Consider the following 12,367-nt stretch of genomic DNA (forward strand, 5'->3'; position numbering starts at 1 on the left):
CAGTCTACACCTCACGTCTCTCATTTTATTACTGACACTCAAATTCTTTATAACTAACCTGCCACCTGTTGCTTTTAGTAATTCCCTTTTCTGCCCCTTCCTCTTTTGCATTGTTGAGACACCACCGGTCCATCATAACGTGAACGTTACCAAACTTAACTGATTTTTGAACAGCTCTCATTTCTTCACTTCATCAGGTCAACAAATGGGAAAGATTCTTCAACGTATCCGCAGCTGTTTGATCTCTGTTCATAGCAATAGATGAAATATAATCAAATTTAATTAATGAAAAGGTAATCCGTAAAAATTTATAATTATATATTGATGCACATATTTAAAGTCACCATCAAACATTGTCGTCGATCTTAATGGTATCGACAGTGTTGTGACCAGTAACTTCATCAACCAGTTTTCAATCTTTATAAGATAAAATAACATTTCTAAATTGGCTTTAAGATCGTTTCTTATCTGGTTAAGAACAGCCATGCAGTCCATACTCATTGACTCAAGTAAGATTCTGGGCTGGGTTTTCAGTGAAAACAAAAATGTTCTAAATAAAATAAATTATTAGAGTTCTTTTAATATTTTTATTTAAACTTTGCATTTATTATGATAATTAGAGTTGCCATTTATAAAATAAAAAATAAAAAAAAATCAGATTTTAGAAGTAAATTAAAAAATTTTACTTTTTTCTATTAAGTGAAAAGTCAGAACACACCCTAAGTCATTGCCATGAAAAAATTATAAGATTTTTACTTTTATAGTTGGACAAAAGATATAAAATTAAGATCACACTAAGTCTTATATAATTTAAATGAAATACCCGTTGTTCACAAATGAGAGGACACGTTACTTCGCTCTACTTTTTCGATAAATTGCTCAAAATAATCAGGCGAGAGAGACAAGAGATACTTAGTAGTTTCATAAGATATTCCTCCTTCCATTTTGAAAAAGACACCGACATCCGGTATATGTTGGGTAACTTTCTTCCACTTCTCATCTTTTATCATATAATAAATTTCTTCCAACATAAGATAAAACTTAGGTTTCTTAGATGTTCAATTCCAATTGGAATCTCTTTCAATAGAGGGCATGGTCCAATACGTAATTTTTCAAGGTTAGGCATCGCACCTTTGTCTATAATCATCAATTCCACTCCTTCAAAGCTACTGAGGACCAAAACTTTTAGTTTTGGAAACCAATCATCTTTGAAATGTAATTGCTCATCAAGATATGTGTCACGTAGCCTAAGTTCCAATAAATTAGGCAGAGCTTGAAGGACTCTTATGTAATCATCAATTAATCCTGACAAATCCAAACTAATTCTGACAAGATGTTCAAGTTTAAAAATCCAATCTAGCAGCTTCTTCATATTTCCTGTTAACCGAAGGCGCTGAAGACCATGAGGAGGAGAAGTCATCGATTCTATATTAAGAATTTCTTCTCTACTTATTAGTATAGTCAGAGATATAAGTTTTTCCAAATTTCCGATGCAAGCACATATATCCTTCTCGTTTCCATATGTGATCCAAATTGCGAACTTTCTTAGATGCCTTAGCTTTGTAAGCTCTTTGAGTACTTCGAAGTTAGCTTCCACATAACCTAGCCTCTGTAGATCCAATAAAGGACCAAACCCCGTAGGTATTTTTACCATTCCATAATACCAACCATTGTCCGAATGGTACGTCAATAGATAACGCAATTTCTTAAGATTCTTGATCTCAACATGAAGCTTAGTGATAAGAGAACGCTTCAAATTCAAGTTCTCCAAGTTGAGAAGCTTACCGATGGACTTGGGAAGTACTTTTACTTTCGTATTTTTCACACTTAAGTAGTGCAAATGGAAGAGGTTTCCCACTCCTTCAGCAAGATACTTTATAAGACTATCTTCAAAATCAAGTACTTTTACAAGTTTGAAATCCACAACAAGTGTAGTCATGAAAGAGTTAAGCAAACTATCAACATTGAAATGAGAAACAGAATGTATCTTTGAGTACTTAATGCTCTCAAGAGCACTATCAGTACTTTCTTGTATTGAAATGTGCCGAATTTTGCTAGAGAGATTTGAGTGTTCTCTGTTCACAAAATGAAAGAAGCCCAAATATTCAGCCTTTCTAAGGATAATCTCATGCATCAGATCATGGACTCGACATAATCTAGGTCTTCCCATGAAATCCGTGTCTACCACTTGAACCAAGCTTCTGTTAATGAGATCAATCAATAATTGTTCAGCAACTTGTTCAGATGTGCGGCTATTGGAATAAGGGACAAAGCCCTCAAAAATCCACAGGCGAATCAGTCTTGCACAATTGATTGAGTAGCTTTCTAGAAAAAAACCAAAATACAAGAGACAAGGTTTGAGATGGTAAGGTAGACCATAATAACCTTCTATTAAAACTTTGTTGCAATCTTTTAGATGAGAATCGCGTCCCAACTGTGGCCCCAACTCATCAAGTAACTTTTTCCATTCAAAAGCAACCTTGTTCTTGTTTGAGAGAAGACCGCCAACGGCAACAATTGCTAGTGTTAAACCTCCACATTTCCGAAGGATGTCACGAGACAATTTCTCCAACTCGGGTGGACAACACCCTTGAGGACCAAAAGCCTTTCTACAAAAAAGTTCAAATGCCTTATCTGAAGGCAAGGGTTGTAGCCTATGGACATTAACAAAAGGAATCACATCAACAATGCCCCTGTTTCTGGTTGTGAGGATAATCCTACTTCCTTTGTTGTTCTCAATTAAAGCATACTCTATATATCCCCAAAAATCAGTTGTCCACACGTCATCGAACAAAACCATGTAACACTTATCTTTTAATTGTCTCTCCAGTGCGGCGACCAGATCAGTCTCTTCCATTTTTTCCATCTCTCCATGAGTAGACCCTGTCACACCCATTTTGTCCATCTTTCCATGAGTAGACCTTGTCACATCCATTTTGTCCATCGTTGCTTGTAAGGTTTTTCTTAGTATATCCGTTTTGGTGCATCCTTTCCCAACCGTGATTCGAGCCTGGCAATCGAAATGCTTCTTCACTACATCATTCTTATAAATATTCCCGGCAAGAGTGGTCTTGCCAAGTCCTCCTTCGCCCACAACTGCAATCACCGAACGCTTGGATGTTCCACTCACCAACAAACCAATCAATTGGTCTCCAGTAGATTCGATGCCCACAAGTTCATCACCTGGGATGAAAAGGGAAGAAACTCGAGAATCGTGCGATACAACATCTCCTTGATCAATGGGCTTGAATTTATAGTATTCCGCACTTCTTTGTATATCAGCAAGTGATGATTTGATATGTTTAATCTCGGAGGAAATTCCATGATGCACCTTAAGTTCATTGACGAAGCAACACATTTTACGAAGGAAACTAGTGAGACCTTTGCCATCATGAACATGATGCTTTGCCTCATTAAGTATGTGCTCATCTATGATGTCTTCAAAGTGATAAGCTTCTTCCCTTACTTGTTTTACCCAAGTACTTACGACACCTCCATTGCTTTCTCCTTCTTCTTCGGCCGCTGCCCTTGTATCTGCATCCCTGAGGAAAGATCTGACGAACTCCAATTCTCTTTTGATGCTTTCAACTTCTTTCTTTACACTTCTCAACAGCTTGGTTTCCTGGACAAGCAAGGAACCCAATGTTTGTATAGCAAAGTTCACAGTAAACTCTGCCATATCTCGTAAGCTTTTTCTCGTTCACTCCATCTTAATTCTTAAGAGGTATGATCAAGTATACAATGTTTGATTGTTGTGTTAAGAAACCAGTGGGTTGGACACGATGGCTTTGTTGACTAGCTAGTAAAACTTTTGGGAGTTGACGATAAGAATTGAACGATGGTAGAGATTCTGTCCACACAAACCATTAAAATCTCATCGTTTGAATTGTAGAGAATCGAGATAGTTCATAAAGAGAGACAGGTTATAGGGTTGTAGCTTCCAAACTAAAAGATGCTTTTATTAATTACTGTTAAACCCTTCACCCTGCGTAAGGGCAAGGGTGGAGATGGGTCCCATATATCAAATCGACAAAGCTGCTTTATGATCATTCTAAAGAGACAGAGTTCACATGTGCCCAAGTCCCAAGTCTTGAGAGAGAGTGGTTTGCATTTTATTCATTATAAACAAAAGGTGCGATTCACAAATGTGCCTGCTTTGTTTGCGAGAATTCCTCAGATAAAATACCCCTAATCGTTTGTTTTGTAACTATTGCTATTTTTAATAGTTGATAACTAATAAGGACTTAAGTGTTACTTTCTCTTTGTATCGGACCTTATTTAGGACAAACTTTAGAGGTAAAAATGAATGAATTGAATTTTATCCTTTACTTTCCACACGCTGATCTCTTTTGTCAATAAAGAAAATCTGGTTGTCTTGCCTTTATTAATCTCATAATTAAAATGTTATTTAAAAGAGTAAGAAAGTTATGTATCACCAAACAAATGATGCTCAAAACGATAGACAAGACACAAGACCAGTGTGATCTCGAGTTTCTTTTTCAAAGCACAATACTACCATATATTAACCTTAGGCCATGGACCAAGTAACATCCACAGCTCCATCGTCAATGTTGAGCCCCAAAGCATCCCACACAGCATTAGAACCATCAACAATATTATTCCCACAAGGTGGCTGATACGCATGCTCTTCATCACATCCATTCACCGAGTCACACTCATCTACCACCTTCGCCATCACACTCCTTCCATTACTAGCCGTTATCTTTATCATCTTCCCACACCTCGACCCTCCATTATACCATCCCGTCGATAGCGCCACGATGGGCTCCGAGTTATCATGGTACTCGCCATCACACTTGGATGCACCTCCGCCATCACCGCCTTCGCTAAAATCATTGTTCGTTAATTTAGCGTTTGTTTGGGACGTGACGGTAGGAGAGCATGTGTATTGAGGATAAGTTTGGGCATTGCATGTGAGAGTGCCTGAGGACTGGCATTGACCGCTGGGATTAAGGGGGCTAGGGCTAGTGCAGATATGGGTCCCGACGTCGGGATCGTCGTTGCACTTGCCGTTGATGCAGATGAGTTGACCATCGCAGTCGTCGGGGGTTTGACATGGGCCGTTGCACTGAGAGATGGCATTCGAAAGTAATGGCAGGTTCATGATAAGAGAAAGAGAAGCTAAGAATAAGGTTGTGGTTGCCATGGTTAGCTTGCAATTAGCTTTAAGTTTAAGAGTTGGAGATTGGTGAATGAAGAGAGGGTTTCATTGAATTTAAAGAATTTTGGTGACCCGTAATTGGTTCAGAGTGTGGCCTAGTGGGTTGCACAAAAATTTGCGAGTGACCGCAATTTGTCCGGTCATCAGTTGACTCCAAAAGTCTTTGTGTTTGAGTCATGTACTCATGTTTCATCCTTCTTTAAATTTTATTTTAAAATATGAATTTAAGAAAATAAAGTAAAACTACATTTTAAAATTTTATATATTCAAGTTATTTCAATTTGATGTTTTAAATTATAAGGAATATTCAAAAAAATTTCGGTTTATGCTCTACTGTCTACTCCGAGTAAGGATCTGTCCAATTTTAGTTTGTACATGCAAGAATAATAGGACAATGATTTTTTTCAATTCATTTATGTCATGCTTCTGTTAAATGTTAAGTATTCATATTCAGTCCTTTTTGGATTCGATTGATTAATAGTTTAAGATCACTCATATTTTAATGAAATCGAATAGTTTATGATATAAGTAATAACTATAAATATATTACCAATTGGGTTTTTTAAACGGAGCCTGGATACTTCATTTTATTGGTCCAGCCAAGCCGACCATAAATTATTTTAATTGCTAATATTATATTAACATAGATAACTCGTCATAAATGGATCAATTTGCACTTCATTGCAAAGAGCCGATTCTCAATGCATCTAAGGCGGCAAGTCTTTGGCCTGTTTACTGTTTCGAGGTTTAGCGAGGGGCTGGATAGGCTAGAGAGGGCTAAATTTTCTTTATTGACATATCCTTTATTTAGCCCTCTGAGTAAAGAGAGGGCTAAATTTTCTCTTCCCAGGAAAAAATGATCCTTTATTTAGCCCCTGAGTAAAGAGAGGGCTAAATTTTCTCTTCCCAGGAAAAAAATGATCCTTTATTTAGCCCCTGAGTAAAGACAGGGCTAAATTTTCTCTTCCCAGGAAAAAAATGATCCTTTATTTAGCCCCTGAGTAAAGAGAGGGCTAAATTTTCTCTTCCCAGGAAAAAATGACGCTCGGGAATAGTTGTCATCACATTTATGTTCTAACATAATTAATTAATTTAATGTATTATAAGGGTTGATGTCAAATTTTTAGAGGAAAAGGTAAGAGGGGCATAGGGACACTATAATTCATTTTCTTTAGAAAACAGAGGAAAACAGGGCCACTGTTTTTGACTGATGTAAATGCAAGGGGCTTTGTAAAGTCGGAACAAATGAAAACAATATTTTTTATTTAACCAGGATAAACATAAATTTAACCTTAAGAATAATATTTGTCGCTTTATTATATAAAATTTTGTCCTTAATTATTTCTTTAGAAAAGACCAGGTATACTATTAGGCTCTTCAGTTTTAGTTTATCTCTCTCAAACTCTCATAGAATCATTCATAATAGTTTAATTAGGTATAAAACTATTTTATGTAGATGCAGTTTCATAGAAAAAACCAACTAAATATCCAGGGAAACAGGGTAAAACGGGGGATTTGTTTTTGACTGGCAGAAGGTGTTCCAAAAAAGGGCTGATACTTTCAAGTTTCATGGAAGTGGCCACCAACAAGCATCAAATTCAATACACCAAAACGACTTGTCTCGTGCTATAGACGCAATACAATTTCCAATTTTTACTTCAGAATTTCATTTCTAAAAACAAAAACACCGAATTCATTAATAAACGACTTGACTCGTGACATAGACGCAACTTCTTATTTTCTTCCTCCAATTCGGAAGCTCGTGAACTGTGATTTTATCATACAGTGATGGCAAGTGGACCAATTCAACAACCATCACCTACATGTAAACTGATTGAAACACTACGTGGCATCAAATAATTGGTCTCTTCATAAGTCTTTGATCACAAGTCAGTCATAAATGAAGGTTGATCGTACAGTATTGCATGGATCTAACTGTACCCAATCCTATACTTTGCCATTTAAAAAATGAAAATGATAATAACAGCATGACCAATTGGCATTTATAAGACGCCAACTTGCCACAGACACATAACGCGGCATTTTAGATTAGATTTTCCTCGTTGAATCGGTGTTTTTGTAATTAAACGTTTTCTAATAATTTATTTTTATGAAACATTTTTGTCTGGCGTTTTCCATCCAAGTCTTGTACTCTTGTCTACCAAATGCTAGTGTTACCAGAAGAATATTTCTTGAAGACAAAATTTAGATTAGAAGAGCTCATGATCATAGGAGATATGACAAGTTTCTTCATACAAGATGTTCAAAATGAAATAGTTGGATGGGAGAAATTTATGAGGACTTTGTTAAAAGGGAACAGAGGAAAACAGGGGACTCTGTTTTTGATGGGCCAAGCTTTCCTCAAAGGCTACAATTCATTGACCTCTTTATAGAAAGAGTAAACATAAAGGCCATTTTATAATATCTCAGCCAAACGTTACATATATTACTAAAAATAATTGTAAATATAGATAGATAGTTAAAATTGAATTATTTTGATACCAACCTAATATCGCCAATAAAATTTTGGTGACCGGATCCGTGGCTGTTGGTACTAGATTTCGACAATCGAAACTTAATCAATTAATTAAGGTAACTTTAAAAAAAAAAAGTTTTAAGTAAAATAAATTATAAGAATATTTTTATTTAAGTTTACTTTTATTTATAATTTTTTTTATTTTACAAAATTATATTTTTTGTATTAAGTGAAAAGTCAAAACACACCCAAAGTCATAGCCATGAAAAAATTAAAAGATTTTTCCTTTTATAGTTGGACAGGAGATATAAAATCAAAATCACACTAAGTCTTATATAATTTAAATGGAATACCTATTGTTCATTACTTCGCTCCACTGCTTCAATCTATTGATCAAAATCAACAGACGAGAGAGACAAGAGATACTTAGTAGTTGTACAAACTTTGTTTCTTGCTTGCATATAAGTGATGTAGACTTTCGGTATATGTCGGGTAACTTTCTTCCACTTCTTGTCTTTTATCATATGGTAAATTTCTTTCAACATAAGAAGAAACCAAAGAATCCTTAGGTTTCTTAGAGGCTCAATTCCAATTGGAATCTCTTTAAATCGAGGGCATGGTCCAATACGTAAGTTTTAAAGGTTAGGCATTGCACCTTTGTCTATAATCATCAATTCCACTCCTTTAAAGTCAACGAGGTCCAAAATTTTTAGTTTTGGAGACCGACCTTCTTTGAAAAGTAATTGCTCATCATGACTTGTGTCCCATAGCCTAAGCTCCAATAAATTAGGTAGGGCTCGAAGGACTCTCATGGGATCATCTGTTAATCCTGAACAATCCAAACCAATTCTGACAATATATTCAAGTTTAAAAATCCAGTCTAGTAGCTTCTTCATATTTCCTTTTAAGTGATGGCATTGAAGACCATGAGGAGGCGAAGTCATCGATTCTATATCAAGAATTTCATCTTTACTTGTCAACTGTATAGTAAGAGATACAAGTTTTTTCAAATTTCCAATGAAAGCACATAGATCCTTCTCATTTCCATTTGTGATCTTAATTTCTAACTCTCTCAAATGCCTTAGCTTCATAAGCTCCTTGTGTTCCTTAAAGTCAACTTCCACCAAAAATAGCTTCATTAGCTCCATTAAAGAACTAAACCGCTCAGATATTTTCACTGCTCTTCTATAACTACCATACTCGCCTGATTTGTATACCGCTAGATAGCGCAATTTTTTTTTCAGATTCTTGATTTCAATTGGGAGCATACTCACATGAGATTCTTTCAAATTCAATATCTCCAATTTGAGAAGCTTGCCAATGGACTTGGGAAGTACATTTACTTTTGTATTTTTCACACTTAAGTAGTGCAAATGGAAGAGGTTTGTCACTCCTTCAAGAAGATACTTTATAGGACTATCTTCAAAATCAAGTACTTTATAAGTTTGAAAGCCACAAGAAGTGCAGTCATGAAAGAGTTAGGCATCCTATCAACATTGAAAAGAGAAACGGAATGTATCTTTGAGTCCTTGATGTTATCAAAAACACTATCAGTACTTCCTTGTATTGAAATGCGTCAAATTTTGGTAGAGAGATTTGAGTGTTCTCTGTTCAGAAAATGAGAGAAGCCCAAATATTCGGTCATTCTAATGATAATCTTTTGCATCAGATCATGGACTCGACAATAGCTAGGTCTTCCAATGAAATCCATCTCTACCACTTGAACCAAACCTCTGTTAATGAGATCAATCAAGAATTCTTCAACAACTTTTCCAGATGTGCGACGTTTGGAATAAGGGACAAAGCCCTCAGCAATCCATAGGCGAATTAGTCTTGCACAATTGATTAAGTCGCTTTCGGGAAAAAAAAAAAAAACCAAAATACAAGAGATAAGATTTGAGATGGTGAGGTAGACCATAATAACCTTCTAATAATACTTTGTTTCAATGTTTTAGATGAGAATCGCTTCCCAACTGTGACACTAAGTCATCAAGTGACTTTTTCCATTCAAAAGCAACCTTGTTCTTGTTTGAGAGAAGGACACCTACAGCAACAATTGCTAGTGAATAGTGGATTTGATCCCGAGAATGTTGTTTATCAAACTCTTTAAGTGTTGGATTGTTTTGGTTTGGCAGTAAATGTATACAGATATGATGAATAAGAAAGCTAAGATTGAGGAACATGATGCAAATTTACTTGTGTATTGTGTATCAACGACGTCGTCCACTGCCTCTTCTTGCTTTTGAACCACCACTTGATCATGTCTTGCATGAGCCACGCCGGTCTACTACGGTTTCTCGGCCTCCAAATTGGTATGGGTTTTCTTCTTTCGCTCTTCAGGCTACTCTTAATGCTACTTTGTGCCTAAGTCTTATTCTCAGGCTTCTACTCAAATTTGTTGGCGCCAAGCTATGCAGGATGAACTTCAGGCTCTTCAGGACAATCACACTTGGGACATCGTCCCTTGTCCTAATGGAGTTAAGCTTATTGGGTGCAAATGGGTATACACCATCAAGCTACATGTTGATGGCTCTATCGAAAGACATAAAGCTCCTCTAGTCGTACTCAGGAATTGGGAAGAGTATGGGTTTGATTATGAGGAAACATTCGCTCCGTGGCCAAAATTACTATTGTTCGCACTGTTATGGCCATTGCTATTTCGAAAGGATGGTTGCTTTACCAGATGGATGTGAAGAAGCATTTTTACATGGTGATCTGAAGGAAGAAATATTTATGTCACCTCCTCCTGGCTTGTTTCCTCCCTCTTCTGCTGAGGTTTGTTGCTTGAAGCGATCTCTGTATGGTTTGAAGCAGGCACCGCGGGCATGGTTTGAGAAATTTTGTACTACGCTATTGGATTTCAATTTTACTCAGAGTCAGTATGATTCCTCTCTCTTCTTTTGTAAAACTGCTATTGGGATCGTTATACTTCTTGTGTATGTCGATGACATTGTGATTACTAGATCTGATTTCCAGTTAATCAAGCAGCTCCAACAACACCTCACATCTTCATTTCATATGAAAGATCTTGGTCCACTACAGTATTTTCTTGGACTTGAGGTCTAACATTGTCCGAATGGCACGCTCTTACATCAGCATAAGTATACCCAAGACCTTCTTTCTTTAGCCAGTCTTCAAGATGGTAATTCGATTCTTACACCATTGGAGGTCAATTTGAAGCTGCATCAGGTGGGTAGTGATTCCTTATATGATCTCTCGATGTATCGGTAGCTGGTGGGCAATTTGAATTATTTGACCATTACTCGACCTGATATCTCGTTTGTTGTTCAGTAGGTCAGTTAATTTATGCAGGCTCCTAGCAGTCGCTGTCTGTCATCTTCTTTGATACCTCAAAGGGACATCTGGTCGTGGTTTGTTTTTTTCTTCAGGGAATTCTTTAAAATTGGCGGGTTTTAGTGATGTCGACTGGGCTGGTTGTTTGGATACTCGTCATTCTATTACGGGTTGGTGTATGTTTCTTGGCAATGCCCTTATTTCTTAGAAGAGTAAGAAGCAAGCTCGTGTCTCGAAATCATCCACCGAGTCTAAATATCGGGCTATCTCATCTGCTTGTTTTGAAATTGTATGGCTTCAAGGGTTGTTAGGCAAACTTAGTGTTCCGCAGCTTACTCCTACTCCTCTTCATGCTAATAATACCAATGCTTTTCAGATTGCTGCCAATCCCCTTTTTCATGAGTGCACCAAACGTGTTGAGGTGGATTGTCATTCCATTCGTGAAGCCCTTGCTCGCCATGAGATTACTCTTCCACACATTTCCACTGAACACCAAACCACTGATGTCTTCACCAAGGCTCTCTCTCGTCATCGCCATCAGTTCCTAATTGAAAAATTGATGCTTCTTGATCACCCAGCATCAATTTGAGGGGGGATGTTAGCAGAATTTATAGTTGGATATGTGCTGGCCTAGTTTATTAAGGCAGCATATATTCTACCTTATTTAGTCTAGCTATATATAGAAAAGTATATTGTATATTTGTAATTGATAGGCGTTTATTTCTGTCAACTACTTATCTTGCATAGTCAGATGTAATGGCTGATTTTTAGCCTTGTAACTAACTCGATAGTTTCTATATAAAGGAAGGAACTTTCACAAGGAGAGACATTCAAAACAAAACCCTTTTTTTCAACCCTCAATCCCTAAACTAACATCTTTAATAGTTTCCAAGAAAACAAGGTGATGATGATACTAAATGTTCAACCCCGTTACTACAAATTGATTCTGCTTCATTTGTTTCCTCCACTGATGATTTTAGCTTCTCCATTAGAACCTGCATAATCACCATTAATTAAAGCTTTTAGCAGTAACTGAGACACCATAAATAACCAGTCATCACTAAAATATTAACTAATTAATACTAACAAAGGTTTGTTAATCATGTTGAGCATTAATGACAACAAGTTTTCAATTATCAGACTAAAGATTCAAAAGCAGATAAACATACCAAAAATAAAAAGGAAGCTCAGTAATTGAAGGTTTAATAATTGAATACCTCCATTGCGCAAAGAGAATGTGAAACTTCCATCATTTGTTCCTCAATCTTAGCTTTCTTATTCAACAAATCTGTATACATCCCCTGCCAAACCAAAACAATCCAACACCTAAAGAGTTAGATAAACAACACTCTCAGGATCAAATCCAGTGTTCACTAGTTAATCATGTACCTTCAGCAAGAAGTTTTCATCATCAA

General features: G+C 36.5%; 3 protein-coding genes across 3 annotated transcripts; all 3 read right to left on the minus strand.

Moving 5' to 3' along the window:
- Window positions 1-1,006: 1,006 nt before the first annotated feature.
- LOC116123375 (disease resistance protein RPM1-like) lies at window positions 1,007-2,170 on the minus strand. The gene has a single exon (XM_031409152.1). The coding sequence runs from the start codon at window positions 2,168-2,170 to the stop codon at window positions 1,007-1,009; it is 1,164 nt and encodes a 387-aa protein (XP_031265012.1).
- Window positions 2,171-2,181: 11 nt separating this feature from the next.
- LOC116123376 (disease resistance protein RPM1-like) lies at window positions 2,182-3,679 on the minus strand. Its single transcript, XM_031409153.1, has 2 exons — window positions 2,386-3,679; window positions 2,182-2,201 (listed from the first exon to the last, which is right to left on the minus strand). Exons 1-2 carry the CDS (start codon window positions 3,677-3,679, stop codon window positions 2,182-2,184), a joined length of 1,314 nt encoding a protein of 437 aa, XP_031265013.1.
- Window positions 3,680-4,528: 849 nt separating this feature from the next.
- LOC116123377 (kiwellin-like) lies at window positions 4,529-5,167 on the minus strand. The gene has a single exon (XM_031409154.1). It carries the CDS (start codon window positions 5,165-5,167, stop codon window positions 4,529-4,531), a length of 639 nt encoding a protein of 212 aa, XP_031265014.1.
- Window positions 5,168-12,367: the final 7,200 nt, after the last annotated feature.

Source organism: Pistacia vera, unplaced genomic scaffold (genome assembly GCF_008641045.1).
Source record: "Pistacia vera cultivar Batoury unplaced genomic scaffold, PisVer_v2 Contig142, whole genome shotgun sequence".
NCBI classification, from domain to species: domain Eukaryota; kingdom Viridiplantae; phylum Streptophyta; class Magnoliopsida; order Sapindales; family Anacardiaceae; genus Pistacia; species Pistacia vera.